Source organism: Salvelinus alpinus, chromosome 5 (assembly GCF_045679555.1).
Source record: "Salvelinus alpinus chromosome 5, SLU_Salpinus.1, whole genome shotgun sequence".
Taxonomy (NCBI): domain Eukaryota; kingdom Metazoa; phylum Chordata; class Actinopteri; order Salmoniformes; family Salmonidae; genus Salvelinus; species Salvelinus alpinus.
In genome coordinates this window covers 45,675,403-45,692,783 of record NC_092090.1, presented here as the reverse complement: position 1 = coordinate 45,692,783, position 17,381 = coordinate 45,675,403, and the positions used below count along the sequence as shown (strand labels likewise).

The 17,381-nt window shown below is 41.1% G+C and overlaps 2 protein-coding genes across 6 annotated transcripts; one reads left to right on the top strand and one right to left on the bottom strand.

The window, feature by feature from the left end:
- The first annotated feature begins 114 nt into the window (after positions 1–114).
- Positions 115–9,478, top strand: atg13 (ATG13 autophagy related 13 homolog (S. cerevisiae)). Of its 5 annotated transcripts, none has more exons than XM_071399979.1 (18): positions 115–329; positions 798–878; positions 998–1,078; positions 1,187–1,306; positions 1,441–1,487; positions 1,586–1,726; positions 1,844–1,884; positions 3,000–3,096; positions 3,282–3,380; positions 3,525–3,615; positions 4,093–4,191; positions 5,436–5,531; positions 6,229–6,362; positions 6,492–6,612; positions 6,760–6,837; positions 6,954–7,067; positions 8,197–8,325; positions 8,589–9,478. In XM_071399979.1, the coding sequence occupies exons 2-18, from the start codon at positions 807–809 to the stop codon at positions 8,664–8,666; spliced, it is 1,638 nt and encodes a 545-aa protein (XP_071256080.1). In that variant the 5' UTR covers positions 115–329; positions 798–806; the 3' UTR covers positions 8,667–9,478. The 5 variants fall into 5 exon arrangements, with proteins under 5 accessions (XP_071256080.1, XP_071256079.1, XP_071256082.1 ...); XM_071399978.1 differs by having other exon boundaries at positions 5,436–5,543; XM_071399981.1 differs by lacking the exon at positions 4,093–4,191 and having other exon boundaries at positions 116–329.
- Positions 9,479–9,675: 197 nt separating this feature from the next.
- On the bottom strand, positions 9,676–17,309 carry LOC139575044 (rho GTPase-activating protein 1-like). The gene is made up of 13 exons (XM_071399984.1): positions 16,961–17,309; positions 15,428–15,625; positions 14,276–14,371; positions 14,088–14,175; positions 13,768–13,899; positions 13,418–13,504; positions 13,236–13,334; positions 12,983–13,090; positions 12,777–12,853; positions 12,467–12,544; positions 12,177–12,305; positions 11,884–11,987; positions 9,676–11,656 (listed from the first exon to the last, which is right to left on the bottom strand). The coding sequence occupies exons 2-13, from the start codon at positions 15,564–15,566 to the stop codon at positions 11,486–11,488; spliced, it is 1,308 nt and encodes a 435-aa protein (XP_071256085.1). The 5' UTR covers positions 15,567–15,625; positions 16,961–17,309; the 3' UTR covers positions 9,676–11,485.
- Positions 17,310–17,381: the final 72 nt, after the last annotated feature.

The following is a 17,381-nucleotide window of genomic DNA, read 5'->3' as shown; positions in this document are numbered from 1 at the left end:
AACGTGTAATATGTTTTTATTGATAATAAAACACTGACATATCGATATATGTAATTTTGCTGATTTTTAGACCACCGTGTTGGAGATGAATGTGCTTCTCAAAATACAACTCCTTCGAAACACGCCATACCCCCAAAGAAAATAAACAACAAATGGGCCAGCTGGTCAATGCTTGTGTCCCAATAACATAATGCGATGGTGTAACTTAGCCAATATAAGAATATGTCAAATTTAGGCATATAGGTAACCAGAACTACGCTGTTCAGTACGCTATCAGCGCAACATTCAAGTACAAGTCGTGATTTTCGGATGTGATGAGCTAACGTTAAGTACGTGCATGCTAGCTAGCTATCTTGCTAAGCTCGCTAGCCATGCTATCAAATTGATTAGCTATATAGATAGTTACCACCAATCTTGAATGTTTTCTTGTCATTGACAGCCAATATGTTTTTACTAAAATATTACCTAACTAGAGTCTGAGTTAGCTAGCTGTTTTTTGTCAACACACGCAAGCTTAATATGGACACACTAGAGTTCTTAGCTAATATGACTATAGTATCTCTTACTTTTTGGGGGGGTGTTTTCTTTCATTGTTGGTTAGGGCTTGTAAGTCAGCATTTCACTGTACGGTCTACACCTGTTGTATTCGGCGCATGTGACAAATAACATTTGATTTTAATGGTGCTAGACAAAATCCAGCATTGCTTTGACTGTGGCAAGCCGTCGATATAGCCTGCCAACAGTTGTACGATGAATTTGTCTGTCCTTGCTCACCAGAATGTGTTTTTACATTACAGGGGCATTCCATGATGGACAGTGATCTAAGTCCTCAGGATAAAAAAGACTTGGACAAGTTCATAAAGTTTTTCGCTTTGAAGGTACTGCCTTTAATTATACGCAATATTGCCACACTTAGATTATCAAGCACTTTCTACAGTTTTCCTGAGCTGATTAATTCACTGACGTTGATAATTCCTTAATTTCTCTCTGTCATCAGACAGTGCAGGTGATAGTCCAAGCGCGTCTTGGGGAAAAAGTATGCACACGCTCCTTGTCTTCACCTACTGGCTCTGATTGGGTAAGTCACAATTAATTCTTGCCTCTCAACTCATTCATTTACCTGTGCCAATTTTGTCCTGAAAGGGTTGTGGATTCAAGTCTCATTAAACTCAATTATTTTCACTAGTTCAATCTGGCAATCAAAGATATCCCAGAAGTTACACATGAGGCAAAGAAAGCTCTGTCCGGGCAGCTTCCTGGCATCGGACGATCCATGTGTGTTGAGATCTCCCTCAAAACCTCAGAGGTAAGCTAGCACTGACTGGTGTCACAGACAGTTCTTGAGACCAGTGGTCTGGATCATTGGGCATTTGTTCATCAATAAATCCAAGTGACTGTAAAGGTTAAAAAACATGAACATGTTTTTGTCATATTTTACAGGGAGACTCAATGGAATTGGAGACATGGTGTCTCGAAATGAACGAGAAGTAAGTAATGAGAAGTAGTTTTGTGTTTTCTTCTTTTAGTGCTTCAGTTTTTGTAGTTGGACCGTAACACTCAAAATGTATGATTTTTTTTTTTGCAGGTGTGACAAAGATATTAAGGTGTCCTACACTGTCTATAACCGCCTGTCATTACTGCTCAAGTCACTGCTGGCCATTACAAGGGTAACCCCAGCCTACAAACTCTCACGAATGCAAGGCCATGACTATGTCATACTGTACAGGTTTGTTTGTTTTCTGGTATACAGATAAGTGTTATCATTATTTTTGACCGGTATTGCTAATGATGGAGTTTTATCGTGTTAGTAAACAATTTGACTAATAGATACATTATTTTGCAGGATATATTTTGGAGAGGTTCAACTCACAGGATTGGGAGAAGGTAACCATGCCCATTATATTATTTACAGTGCATTCGGAAAGTATTCAGACCCCTTGACTTTTTCAAATTTTGTTACGTTACAGCCTTATTCTAAAATGGATTAAATTATTTCCCCCCCCTCATCAATCTACACACACTACCCAATAATGTCAAAGCAAAAACTGTTTTTTTGAATTTTTCGCAAATGTATTAAAAATAAAAAAACATATTACATTTTCATAAGTATTCATACTCAGTACTTTGTTGAAGCACCTTTGGCAACGATTACAGCCTCGAGTCTTCTTGGGTATGACGCTACAAGCTTGGCACACCTGTATTTGGGGAGTTTCTCCCATTCTTCTCTGCAGATCCTCTCAAGCTCTGTCAGGTTGAATGGGGACCGTTGCTGCAAAGCTATTTTCGGGTCTCTTCACTCTGTCAGAGTGACCATCGGGTTCTTGGTCACCTCCCTGACGAAAGCCTTTCTCCCCCGATTGCTCAATTTGGCCGGGCGGCCAGCTCTAGGAAGAGTCTTGATGGTTCTAAACTTCTTTCATTTAAGAATGATGGAGGCCATTGTGTTATTGGGGACCTTCAATGCTGCAGACATTTTTTGCTACCCTTCCCCAGATCTGTGCCTCGACACAATCCTGTCTCGGAGCTCTATGGACAATTCCTTCGACCTCATGACTTGGTTTTTGCTCTGACATGCACTGTCAACTGTGGGACCTTATATAGACAGGTGTGTGCCTTTCCAAATCATGTCCAGTCAATTGAATTTACCACCGGTGGACTCCAAGTTGTATAAAACATCTCAAGGATGATCAATGGAAACAGGATGCACCTGAGCTCAATTTCGAGTCGCATAGCAAAGGGTCTGAATACTTATGTAAAATGTCTAAAAACCTGTTTTCGCTTTGTCATTATTGGGTAATGTGTGTAGATTGATGAGGGGGAAAAAATATTGTATCCATTTTGGAATAAGGCTGTAACGTAACAAAATGTGGAAAAAGTCAAGGGGTCTGAATACTTTCCGAATGCACTGTATACATTTTGTTGGTTGTCTGGGTCTTTGGAAGTGTTTTATAGGGCTGTGAAGATTTTGACGTTAGTTTTTTCTGAATGCTGTTTTTCAGGGTTCCAGACAGTGCGTGTCGGAGTTGTGGGAACTCCCATTGGAACCATCACCTTGTCTTGTGCTTACAGGACAAACCTGGCCTTCATGTCCACCAGGTACAGAAACAGAAGCTGATCTTGTTCACAACACTGCATGGGCTCACTCCTCAGTGGTCACAAATGCACTGCCTGTAAAATCTGCCACTATGTTTTCCCCTTTTCTTCCATGTCCTCTCCTTGTTCTCCACTGGTTTTAGCTATACACTTCACGTATTCTTAATTGTATATTCATAATCTCACAGGCAGTTTGAGAGGACGGCTCCGATTATGGGCATAATTATTGACCACTTCGTTGAGCGCCCCTTTGGCAACATGGGACACATGCGTCCATGTAACTACAGGTGGGTTAGCCCTCGGCCAAACACCTATACTGACCCAATACAGATTTGTGCATGCCTATTATTTATTATCATCGTTAGTGAAGTTATAAAATAAAGGATTGCGTTATAGTCTGGCCATGTTTGTTTGCCTTCCCTATACTCCAGAGCACCTGGAGAAGATGAAGGAGCATACAATGGGGTGGAGGATTCTCAAGAAGTGTGCACCACGTCCTTCTCCACTTCTCCACCCTCACAAGTACGTATGTCACTGCTTAGCAAAGTCGATCTTTGCAACATGTGTAACTTCAGAGGTGGTGTCCATGGTGAGGTTTGAGATTTGGGGATGTGACTTAGAGTTACGTAGACACACCCATATGTAAAGACTCCCTCTCATGTCATAATTCACTTCCAAATGGGTCAGGTGTTTTCTGAAATGATTTTGTCTTGCACCGCATTCAAATAGACATACATATTCAAACATTTGACCCATATTGATGATCATGCATCCAGCTGTTGTGTGTATTTGTGGATCTGGTGGCTTGTTTGTGTATCTGGTGGTTTGGTATTCTCATACCCAAAGCTCATTTCACAAGCCTGGCAGTGGGAAAAGTAGATGTTTTGTGTTGGAGACATTACCAAGCCCCCATACCATATTTTCTCCTTTCCGTTTTCTGTATAAGTGCTTTCATCTCTTAGCCCCTTTTCTCTCTCTCTTTCTGTGCTGTCTGTGTAGTGTGTGTTCACTGTAAGTAAGGCACATTTAAAGACCCCTAAACCTGCAGTGATGGACACTCTGAAAGTCCCCATGATGGGCCTGGCCTTCTCACACCAAGTGAGTCTTGCGTGTGTGGGCATGTATCTCACTCACTCACAATGCCTGAAGTGTTCCAGGACATTTTGGCCTGTCTTCTATTACCTGTTTAAAAGTAATAGAAGTATAGAATGCTTAAAAGCTAATCAATGGAAGCAATCAAATGGGACAGCTCTGTATCCCTTACATTAGGGTGTCCAATCAAAAACGCATCTTTTGACCAATAGGTAAAATAATGTTTTTCTGTGTAGATATTCCTCTAAGAAAACCAATGGTCCTAACCTCGTATCGCTATAATAATCCGTTGAAAAGTTATTGGAGTTGTTAACCCTTACAGAATTAGGGTGACTAAATCAATGGAGTCCAGAGAGATAAAAAGTGCTAAAAACGGAGGAAGATTGTGCAAGAAATAAGGTTACTGGCTACCTGACAGGCTCACTTTCCCATTGAACTCGTCATCTTTCTTCTCAAATCCGCAGGACATAAAACAACATAGATGTAAGATGGATATCGGTTTCGAGACGTGACATGAATTATTTTCATATTTTAGTATACGCTTTTCATATTGATCTGAAATTCCTGTTCTTTTTTTGAAGATTTCTTACAAAAACAGGCGTATCTCTGTGAAATGTCAACGGGGCACTGAGCGTTTTACCAAGCATTTTTATTTTCAAAGCCTTTTACATTATTTCATTCAGCTCGTGTCATGCTAATTGCACTTTTTGCGACCCGCGGAAACAACTTTGAAGACGATGACCACAAAATGTAAAGTGCTCAAAAGTTGTCACGAGAAACGTGCACCGCTAGGTCAACAGAGCTCGGTGCTTATTATCGGATGTATTACGTTACGAAATCCGACTTTTTGTATGTAATGTTAATGATATGTTAGAGAGAGTCCTGATCATTAATAATCATATTTGTCTTGGTAAAATGTATTTTATAACATAAGGAAGTACTTATGTCATTATCTACTGACTGCCCTAGAATTCCTAACCTAAATCCTTTCCACATTGGTTTGCTGATGATTCCTTAACAAATAGTTAGTCATCACTTAAATATATGAAGATATTATCACGTTCATTGTCAGGGTAAGTCAAATCTGCCTAGAAGAGCTATGCTTAAAATCTTTACCCTGTCCTCTCTAATGCTATACTTTCTACCTCCTGCTGCCTGCTCCCATCACCCCATTTCTCCTCTGTGGATTAATTCATGTTTTAGCTTGCTCTCTCTTTCTTACTTTTGCTCTCTCTCTCTCTCTCTCTCAGCTCTACTGCTCTCGTCTCTCTTATCAGCCTCCTGTTCTTGTTGGAGCTGCTGACTTCTGCCACCCTTACAACTTAAACGCTGCCAACCCACACCAGGTAACCACCCAGGTATTGAGCTAGTCAAATCACATTGTATTCGTCACATGCTTTGTAAACAGCAGGTGTAGACTAACAGTGAAATACTTACTTACGGGCCCTTCCCAACAATGCAGAGAGAGACTAAAAATAGAGAAATAATAGAAAAGTAATAATAAATACACAATGAGTAACGATAACTTGGCTATATACACGGGGTACCAGTACAGAGTCGATGTGCAGGGGTACGAGGTAAGTATGTACCTACTGTATAACTAGGAATAAAGTGACTAGGTAACAGGATCAATAACAAATAAGTAGCAGCAGCGTATGTGATGAGTCAAAGTTAGTGCAAAAAGGGTCCATGCAGATAGTCCAGGTACATATTTAACTAACTATTTAGCAGTCTCATGGCTTGGGGTAGAAGCGGTTCGGGGTCCTGTTGGTTCCAGACGTGGTGCGTCGGTACAGTCTATGACTTGGGTGGCTCGAGTCTTTGACCATTTTTAGGCCTTCCTCCGACACCGCCTGGTATAGAGGTCATGGATGACGCCTTGCGGTCGGATGCCAAGCAGTTGCCATACCAAGCGGCGACGCAGCCAGTCAAGATGTTCTATATGCATGGATTTGAGGGCCAACAAGGGAAACAAAGCTTTGCATAGGTGTTTCAACATTACTCAACCAGTGCTAACTATGGCCTTTCACACGTCCTATGTAGATGGGTATTCCAGGGAAGGAGGGGGGCGTACCCCAGCAGGTGCCTGTGCAGCCTTGTCATGGTGCCCAGGCAGAGCATGGACGAGTGTCCTCATGCCCCCCTGCTGATCATGTTCCCGCCACGCCCTCCAGCAGGTAAGCCCCAGTCTGCCATGACCCCCATGTGACAAAAGCGAAGCACCCTGTGGGACCGAGGATCACCTGAGATTATACTTGCTTGGGAGAAACCTGTCGGTTACAACTTTGCCATGTTATCTTTCAAAGTGGTGAGGATGCAGAGACCTCGTCGAGGAGCATTGAGGTGAACAGTGTCTCTCCCTGTGATGTACTGGAGACCACCTTCACCAGGAAAGTGGGTGCCTTTGTCAACAAGCCAGGCACACAGGTAGGGACAGCCTTATTATGTCCTTGTTAAGTACACACCTTTGATATTTTTGTTCCTGGAAGTACCCATTTTTACGAGTAAAGGACAAATTACCAATGAGTATTATACCCTTGTAATTACTGCCGTATTACTCTTTGTCCATTGCAGGTAACCACAGCAAGCCTGGACTTACCATTTGCAGCTTTTGCTCCCAGAGCCTATGACCCTGAGGAAAATGACCCTATGGTAAATCAATTATTCACATGAATAATTGTCACCCTTTAAATAACTATTTTCTGGGTTATGATAAGGAGTCATTTTAGTGCAGACATGGTAATGATATTACTTCTCCTTTATCCAAGGTTCAGCCGCCGGAGTCCCCAGCCACGTCCTCTCCCCTGCAGGGCAGTTTGCACTCCCAGGGCTCTGGTGAGAGTGGAGGCCCGGCACAGGACGACTTTGTTATGGTGGACTTTGTAAGTACCCTGCCTTCAGTAACAGAGGAAAACACAGATGACATTTTAGTCAAGGATAATAGTAATTCGATCAATCTAACCTAATTTCTATGTCGTATAAAATGCTGCTACGAACCAATGTCTGTTTATGTCTGTCAATTGTGGATGTTATCTGCAGAGGAAGAAAACATGAATTTTCTTCATATAGAAATGAGCATTACTTGCGTCACTTAGCAGTGGTCATTTAAGGCGCCTGCATACTAGGCTCGATTTGCTCCTAGCATAACTCGGCTAGACAAAGTGAATGTCTGTGCCTCGCAATACTCCTTTTAAAGACCTTCGCTTGAAAAATGAGAAAAAAGCAGCAATAGTACTGTTTGTCCCTCTTTAGATGCCGTAGCAGTATACACTAAGATAACTCAAGAAATCTGTAATAAATTCAGAAGTTTTTGCGAAGGAGGTCTTAGTCACGCAATTTTACAACTAACTAAGATGTTTGGTGCAGTATTTCTCAACTGAAACAATTTGCATGACAACGAGTTATCTCTCGTTGAACGACATCAAACACTTAATTGAAGAATCCCTACTGTTGACCAGTCGTCTACAAAGGGGTATAGACTTCAGCTACCGAACTTCTGCTTGCCTCAGAAAAGAAAATTGTGTGCATGAACAGCCGAAAAAACTGTTTCGGATGGGAAGCATGCAAACGCCTTTAGACAGTATTTCTTTCTGACTTGTATCTGGGCTGTAGAGAGTGACCATGAGAAATGAAATCCAAAACAGTCAAAGGCGAATGCGACAAAGCACATGGCAAGACCTAATGAAAGGCTATCAAAGGAACGGGCTTTTAAAGCAACAGAGGGAGAGATGTCAGCTTTGAATATTTTAGATAAATGCTTCTGATGAAGAGAAAATTAAGCTTATGGGAATGAGTGTTCTTAATTAAAATCTCTGACCTCGGACCTGTTCTCTTGTGGTTAACAGTTGAGAATGAATTAGGACTGTTGCTGCTGTTAAAAACGGAACCTCTTTGGGAATAATATGTGCTGCTGACAACAAAATCGTAGGAAGTCTATTATTAAGGAAGGGCCTGTTACAGTTGTTGCCCTGCACATCTGATTGTGTTCTGTTGGTGCTCTGTGTTCTTCAGAAGCCTGCGTTCTCTAAGGATGACCTCCTTCCCATGGACCTTGGCACATTCTACAGAGAGTTCCAGAACCCCCCACAGCTCGCCAGCCTCACTATTGATGTCAGTTCTCAGTCCATGGCAGAAGACCTGGTGAGATGAGACACACTTCTGACTTACAAAGAGAGATGGTTTCTGTTTTGTTGCCGGGGGGGGGGGGTGTTGGAGTCTCCTTGTGTATGAGGTGGTCCTGTTGGAATTTAAATGACTGACAGATAGTAGGGAGAGGGGAACATAGTAGTTACCATTATACAATTTACTGTGTGAATGTGTCTTTTCTGTGGTGCTTTTTAGTCTAATAAATCAATATCTTAGTCATCCTGTGTTTGTAATGATGTTGTTCATTTTCCCTACAGGACTCTCTTCCTGAAAAACTGGCAGTATACGAGAAGAACATTGATGAATTTGATGCATTTGTAGACACATTGCAGTAGGGATAGAAATAGATCCACTGGCTGCAATGACAAATTATCCCATTTAGTCCATCTGCAAGGTCCTGTTGTCTTTCGAGCTTGTTTGCATTCAGTCTGTGTATGCCTCTTCTTTCTCTTAATTGAAATTCCACATTGATTTGCAATCGGAATGTTTCTCTTCAAACCTCACTGGTTGATGTATTGTAGAGTAAGAGAGCCTGTACCCAACAGAAGACATCTTAAAAAAAGAAAAAGTGAACGTTTTTTTTCTGATGTGAATAACTGCAACATTTGCTCTAGTGTTGAGCAGACTGCTGTTACAGAACTTAACACACAATAACAAAGACGTTCAGTTCATGAAAGTGATTTTGTCTAAATAATGTCAGGAGGCATTGTATTATTGCTGTCCCGTGTGACACGGAGAACGTTCATAGCGCCTATGGAGTCAGACATGGCTATGTTTTAGTAGATGTGAAGAAGCCTAGCTATGTATGGACAATGATCAGTAGTAGTCAATCTATACCCAAGAAACAACAAACATACTCTAGCTGAATCTGTATATTGAAAGAAGTTCCTGTAGTTAATTGTTTTTGTAAATTGGGAAAAATGTCCTCTTACCAACTTTAGGACAAGAATCACTGTATCACTACAAATGATGTACTGTCACTGCTCACCTCTGAATCACCATATAAAGGAAGTCTACTTTTGCCGGTATCTGTAAAAAGGATAAACATTTGCACTTTCAATGTATCAATCTTAAGTCCTCTTGATTTTCCCAATGCTTTGTTAATATACAGTAGGATGGTCATGTGTAATAAAAGTTATTTCAAGTGGCCTATTTTCTATTATTGCAAAGGAATAAGCCAGAGGCCCTATATATTTCTGATTGTGGTCGTTTGTGATTTATACCAGCACAACACGAGTGATTGTATTTGTCGTCCCTCTTGAAGCTTAAATACAATAAGAGCATCAATACTCTTGTCAAATGAGTACGCCCCTCCACACAACTGAATAAATCAAACGAAGGCACTTTTAACCATCACCTTTTATTTATACTTTATATTCACAACATAAAAAAGATCTTGAAAGTAAGATACCTAGAACTGAGGAAAACACTCTTTAAAGAGAAATGTAATTTTCGCTGTAGCAACCAGGAAATACTATTATTTGACAATACAGATAAACAGTACAATAAAGGTGGACAAACGGGCACAACTTTCACGAGATATGACAAGTGGTAGTTACTCGCCTGTTTCCTTAATTAAGGCACACAGACGCAAATGGGGTCAAAGGTTCTACTAAGCCACTGATCCGCATGTCAATGCATTTGTTTCATTGACATGATTAGGAAGTTTTCATAATAGACAAAACATAGAAGCACAACAGAACTCTTACTTATTCAGTCTTAACATTAGCACTGTTCTTGTTCAGGATATGTTCATTACAAAGTCATTCAGGATTACAAAGCACAGGAGTTGTACCCCCAAAAGTTTGGCCACTGCAAATAGAAAAAAATGTATGTTTTAAGGTTAAAAAAATTATTGAATGGAACCCTCTTAGTGTTCTCCAACGCAACCATAATTCTTTGGTTGAATTTGGAATTGAACAAAAGCAACGGACGTCGAAATTGACAAAATAAGGCTCAGAAACAACTCATCTAACAGTTAACATACAAAAAAAAAACGTAAATACAGTATGGCCTGAGAGCCCAATGGGTCTGTAAGTACACAGCATTTCAGTCTATCCATGATTAGGAGCCCTTCTATTCCCCCTACGGACTTTAAGGCTTCATAAAGATCTTTCGCCAGCAATGACACTAGCCATCAAAGCCTTTACATCTGGATAGTGATTTTCAAGGAATAACTGCTAACTGCCATAGGTAGAGTAATAATGCACACAAAAGTAGAATATGTATCATGAACACTGTCCTGCATTGAGAAAGCTAATCAGGCATAACATGAAATGTATAAGTTACATGATTAAGACTAATAGTTTATTTTTATAGTTGACCTGTACAAATGATCAAAAATGAAGACTTGGCAAATGTAATGCAGCAGAAAGAAACAAACGAAGGCTTGCTGGATATATTTAAAAGGGTATACCAGTATGTTTTTTCAGATGAGTAAACATTTAAAAAGTAAGGCGATATGTGACAAACATAAAAAAAAAAAAAAATGGTTTTATGGTTTTATTTCGCTATAGACTGTAGCTTTACACATAACCATGATACTTAACTGAGATGTGCCAAAATATAAACTCCAGATAGAATTTAGACTACATCGAATACTGGATTACACTGGCACATTGACTGTAGCAACCGATCATTTATGAAATTCTAAAATGATTTGTTCCAACGCAAATAGGACTAGACATACCAAGTAAATTACTATGAAATATATCTTGCTCCCCAGATACAAAACATTGCATAAATGTTCTCGGAAATCTGTACCATCAAAATAAATATTTGATATGATTCAAACCAGAACAGATGTGAACTGGTTTCGGTTATTCCAATTGTTTTAAAGTACCAAATCTTGTACACTGTGTTGAACTTTTCCTGAGTGATAGATATCTGGCGGAGACATTAAAGCCTTCTTCATACCTGACTTCTAACCTGACTTTTGGCCTATTTTTGGCATCTTCAACGGTTCGTCTCCCCTGTCTTTTTTCTCTCTCTGTGTCCTCAGTCACAATACACTCATGCATTTGGCAACACTACTAGGGGCACTGGGAGAGACACAGTTACACTGTACTAGACCAATACAGATACAGGGTCAGAGATGGGGATTTAAACACCGAATGAATGGGGCATGGTTAGAGATAGCTGTACGGGAGACGTCTTAGGGGGAAAAGACCTTGTAGTGTTGGTCCAACAGAGTTCTGGTGAAGTTATTGATGGGGCCGATGGCACTGAGTGTCATGGCAGCGTCTTGTCCCCATAGCAAGTTGGGTCCGAACACCACTGCCAGGTTGGCGTTGTTCATCTTGTTGATCTCACTCTGTGCAGACACCTACATGGGCAAGCATGCATGTTTGTAGAATATCAATAAGAACAAAACAACTCACTGGTTTATTTACACAAACTGGTGAGGGCCAGTGTCGCCAGGCAGTACTAAATGCCAAGATCGAAGACTATTTAGACAGAACCGTAGAATAACAGGCCCCAAAAACAAAATGGAGTGTTTGCAGAACTTCTGAGAAGTATTCAGCTGGGGATATGATATGACAGAAAACATACCTGCACCAGGAACTCAATGAGGAACTTCAGGGAGGCATAGTTCTCCTCAGGGAGCATTGCCAGCATGTTCCGGATCGCAGTCACTTGGGAACTGCTGTCAACATCTGAGGAATGAGCATAACAAATAGACCCTTTATGTTATATGGCTATGACTTAGAACTATCCTCTAAGGATTTCGACCTACGAAACAAATTGACAGCTATAGTGATATTTTGAATAGCTATAGTAAACAAATGTAAAAATATATCCCCATCATCTACTGTGTGGAGGATAAGAGTCTTCCCCAGACTTACTGTGGAAGTTGACAATGTCGTTGTAGAGCTGGTAGGTGAGGAGGGGTTCTGGTAGTTCTCTGATGAATGTCTTGAGGATGACAGCTGCCAGGTGAACGTCCTCCATCTGGGAAAAACTCACCTCCTCACCTGGCGCCACAGACAGACACAATTACAGACACACACAATCACAGTCGTACAAATCCCACAGCTACAGCCAAAGAGAAAATTAGGTCTACCCAGGGATTTCAAGAACAGATATTATTTTTTAGATATTCATTTAAGAGTAACAATGAGTGAAAATCATTCACCTGAGTTATATCTGTGCTGAACATCCTTAACGAGGGTCACGTTGGCTGACCGCCGGAATATCCCCTCAATTTCAAGACCTAAGACAGGACAGAAAATGGGGGAAAAGATTGAAACAAAACCTTTTGTAAAACAATCAAATAGCAGAATTAGCCTTGTTTTGCAAGTCAAATACTAATCCAGGTACAGTATCCATGAAATTAGAACGGAATTGTCCAAAAGCTGATCATCAGAACAAAGACTCAAAAGTTGAACCCATCATCATCATCAAGCAAAATGACCACTGGTAAAACATGCAGAAATGGTGCTTACCTTGTTCCATTAAGAAGGCCACTGTGTCTCGCATCACTAACGGAACTGCTTCATTGTCAGAACTTCTCGCTCTTAGCCTTGACAAATCAACAAGAACTAAACACTTAAAAACCTTTGAAACATACACAGGAGAATATCTTACGTACGTAACGTTAAGGTCGGATGTTGAGGGAGTAAAATACAACAGCCCTCATCCGGCTACCTACGTTGGCAAGGGGACTCCAAACTGTTGATTGGGCAGTGGTGGACTGCGGGGGGGGGACATCTGGGCCTGAACTGACGCTTTCAGTGAGGCTCTGATTTTTTCATCATAGCTAACGATTTTGGGTGTGAGAAAGCAGAGTAACGCACTTAATATAGTCAGATATCAGAAATAGACATCCGTTACGCAAGAGGGAATAATTCATTGCCAATGTTGAGATACAGTAGTTACACGTAACGTGTGAGAAATGTTCTTACTCTCGCACGCGGGTGGGTATCACTAGCTGCTCACACTTAACAATGTCCTCCAGTTCACTCAGGTAGTTGATGTAGTTGATCTTTCGTCCAAACTTGAAGCTAGAAAAGAAAGGATTCATCACACATGGCAAACACTTGACAGTTAAAGGAATAAAGAGCATCTCTGGTGCTGGAAAGCTAACCTGATGAGAGGCTTGAAGAGGATGAGAAGAGTCTTGATGAACATGGTGGGGTGGACAATGTACAGTGCCTTGATGTTCTTCTTGTACCTAAAGAAAACAGAGCAGTCAGCAAAAGTAAACTTTTGGTTTTAGAGAAGTCAAGCCATAAGTGCAAATAAAGCACATCATTCTTTTAATAGACTTAAATATGGGTGAGGGCAAAGTCCACTTCCTCTTTAGTTTTCCGATTCAGATCTCTGGTGAAATGGAGTGCATCTCATCATTCATAGGTGAAAAACTAGCAAATGTGCTTTGCGACTATGGTCCCCAGTGTCTGGCTGGAGGTAGGCTGGAGGTAGGCTGGGACTCACTTCCGGTCAAATTCTCTGTAGGCGTCTCTCAGCCAGCTGAGAGATGGCTTGTTCTCACTGGTGAGGCCATTATGGAAGTAGATGAGGGTGTAGTCGCTCTCAACATACTGGTCTAGGGTGGCCTTCAGATACCTGGATGATAGTATGATAGTTGAGAAGTCAATCCTCATCACTTATGAAAACACAAACACAATGACGACTACTGACTTGACTAGCAGCGGGGGGGGGGGGGGGGGGGGATCAAAGCACAAACAAGAAGCAATTTATTAGAAATTTGACAGGATGAAAATGTCTCAATAATCTCTAACAGTAACACCCACATCAGTAGCTTGTGGTGGTCCAGTTCGTGGTGAGGGGGCATTCGACAGGCGTTGAAGACAATCACCTTCCTGCCAAAGTTATCGTCACCTTGACAGCAGAGTGAGAGCGGAAACAACGTCAACTGGATCCAAGACTGAACATGATATTCAGCACAGATAAGCTACACATGTAGAGACAAAGTTCTTACCTGCTACTTCTACAATCTGATGCCTGGCAATATCATAGTATGGGTGGTCCCAGGTCAGGTGTGACCCCTCCTCCAATCGCTTGGATATGTCCGTCTCTGTTGAGAGATAGGAAAGGGACACATTCAACCATCTCACCCTAGCTCATATCTCTGGGGGCAGATCGCTGAGAATTTCACAACTCAACGTTTCGGATCTGCCCCGTCACGGACAGTACGTGCTCACTGCTCAGGCACTCTTAGAATGAGTTTGCAAACACACTTTGAGCCTCTTCTCGATGCATACTGAAATAAGTAGATGGGTGAGACATTGCATTTCACGGGATAACCCACACACATGACCACGACATCTGCATTGTGCACTTCTGTCAGCAGCAATCTGCAGGCCACACTGACTAAACCAATGCCATTCTCACAGTTAGTCATTAACATGCAGTTGCCCGAGGCGGGGTGAGACAGTGTGCGCTTCATTTGGTATCTCATAAGATGAACCCTTGTTCCCTTCTCTTTTTTCATCTGTTCATTAATAATTAGTAATGATTCTGAGAATAATTCAAACTCTAAATCATGGTGCATCTACTAGCCACAAACAATGGCATCGTCTTCAACCTCCCCGGCCCTCTAACTCCAATCAGACAGGGGCTGGAGAGCTGCTGTGAAACAGAAATTTGACTGTGCCTACAAATAGAATGCATAACTAATGAATGCACACTGCATCAGAGGGCAATATGTAACGAAGTTGCAATAATATGACACATGAGTAACAAATGGCTCACTGCATTGGGCTGTGAAGAAGGCTCTTTTTGACTCTTCCCTTGGACTAAAGGAAGATTGACGTAAAATGATAAGATGGTAAAGATGTTTAGGGAAATAACAGCAATAGTAATGGTCCTACAACAACGTTCCATTTCTAAAAACACAGCTGATCTTACAACAGGCTGATTGGTATCATATTACAAGGGCAAACATTATTTTGCCAGGAATGTGGCTTTTTAAAACAGTGATGTCATGATTTTGTTTTACTCAAGGGATTAGTTGGCTTTTATAACACTAGAAATTCTTTAAGCAATTTTAAAATTTCAGGAAGTTATTTTATTTGATTTCTGACAGCACAGAGAGGTCCAGCGTTCCTTTTAATTGCCTTTAGGTTCTTACCAGACTTGCTCATACTGGAGTCATCTGGGGGCCACAGCTTGTCCCCCATTGGAGACAATTTGAGCTGGTTCAGCGCATTGCTGGGGGGATCATCTACTCCAAGGTCATCATTGAGGTCAACCAGAAGGTCTGAAGACATGGTGGTGTACTATGGGACTCCACACAGAATAAAGTCTGGTCAGGTGCTCAGCCAGCCTCCTGTCACAGAAACAAGTGTTAAGTTCTGGATGGATGTTGATTATCTAATGCAATGAGATAGCACCTTATCTCAGCAGTGGGATCACTTTCAAGATCTTGTTTTTTAAGAGTCTTCCTCAAAAGAAAAGCATTCTTCTGACTGTGTCGATTCCCTCCCTATAGCCTAACTTAGACAAATAAAACAGCTAACAAGTATTTAACAGGCACATTTTTTAAAGATGCATTTTCTCTTTTTATCACTGCTGTAATGGACCCTGTGCGAAATCTATGCAACTAAGCTTCCATATTTTAAAGCTGTACTGATGCGTCATAACTGCAGAAAAATCACTCCAATCGGGCCAGAAAGGACAATGCATGAAACATGGACGGAAGAAACAAATAGGTCAATAAGCTATTGTCCTTTAGACTAGGCCTATTTCACATCTGCAACCAGGTTAGCATTTGGTATCATTTGAATACATGTCTGTCAAATGCAGAAACAATTGCATGGCTGGTTTGTTTGTGGAAGGTCTACACAACATTTCACACACACACCGATTTTCGCATGGAATGACCCAATCTATTTTACAACACCACAGGGGTTGTGATGGAAGAAGCAGCGTTGTTGTGCTACCCGACGCTCAAATACAGCTCAAATACAGTCCTCCCCATCTATGAGATGCAATCTATTCTGATATGTTGGTACTTTAAATATCACGACTGAAGTCAGAAACACATTCATGTATGTGCAGTCCACGGGAGGAAAAATGCATTCAGGCAAAGTGCAATAATTTTACACATCTAGCTAAATTAGCCATACGGTATATTACGAAACACTGCAACTGCCATATAACGTCAGCAACCAAAATAAGGTGATTCGCGTCTTAGAGAAACGGCTATCTATCGTTACGCAAAACAAGTCTGCAATTTGTCCCGAATCTTCTAGCTAACTAACGTTAGCTATTTCACGTATGCTCCATTACGCTGCGATGTCGATAGATAAAAATGTTAAAAAACGTTGCGTTAGCCAAAGTCAGCTACTGACCGTACAGCAGTAGTTCACCTAACTACTCAACAATGTTTTACAAATGTCGATAGATTAAAATAAACGTTAACTAGCTAACGTGTCAACGACCAGCACTAGCTAATCTGTAGTGTAGACTGTAGTTAGCTAAATTATTGTTGAGTAGCTAGCTGTTGTCAGCTAGCAAGGCACAGTATGTTGTTACCATTATTTTCCTCGGCTGGTAAGGCTAACCACCTGGTTATTTTGGAATAATCCAAATTAGCTCGTCTAACGTTTAACCCGCAAAATACATTGATTAATTCAAACATAAATTAAATTGGCGGATTTACCGTACAGTCTGTGAAAATGATCCCCGCTTGAAAGGCTTTCTAAGTTGTTAGCTGGCTAGGCTACTAACGTTAGCTATGCCAGTGACAGCTGCTTGCTTCACTAGTCACAAACATCCGGTTTTCGTTCTGCGGGTGGAGAGCTCTGTCTTGGCAAACACACTACTATACTTCTGACTCCGAAAACGAGACAGAGGCATAGGTGGAGACGTGCAGCTGTGTGATCTAGGCCTATCTTTGATTATGATAGCAGAAATAGTTTCAAACTTGCTTGCTTTTACTTCATCATTAGATCTGTATCAAAAAAGTGTTTTCGAAAACCTTGTGCACAAAAACAACATGCAGAATTCTAGTGTCAGTCTCTCGATCTGAATTGAGTTTTTGTTAATTTCTGTAAAAAGTAATTTTGCTGAGTAATAACAAG

Excerpts from the sequence above, each read along its gene's own strand:
- LOC139575044 (XM_071399984.1), bottom strand. The coding sequence starts at position 15,566 with ATGTCTTCAGACCTTCTGGTTGACCTCAATGATGACCTTGGAGTAGAT. Across the intron at positions 13,091-13,235 it reads ATACCCACCCGCGTGCGAGA|CTATGATGAAAAAATCAGAG; the intron begins GTAAGAACATTT and ends CAAAATCGTTAG. Across the intron at positions 12,306-12,466 it reads TCAGCACAGATATAACTCAG|GTGAGGAGGTGAGTTTTTCC; the intron begins GTGAATGATTTT and ends CTGTGGCGCCAG.
- atg13 (XM_071399978.1), top strand. The coding sequence starts at position 807 with ATGATGGACAGTGATCTAAGTCCTCAGGATAAAAAAGACTTGGACAAG. Across the intron at positions 879-997 it reads TAAAGTTTTTCGCTTTGAAG|ACAGTGCAGGTGATAGTCCA; the intron begins GTACTGCCTTTA and ends CTCTGTCATCAG. Across the intron at positions 6,613-6,759 it reads TCAACAAGCCAGGCACACAG|GTAACCACAGCAAGCCTGGA; the intron begins GTAGGGACAGCC and ends TGTCCATTGCAG.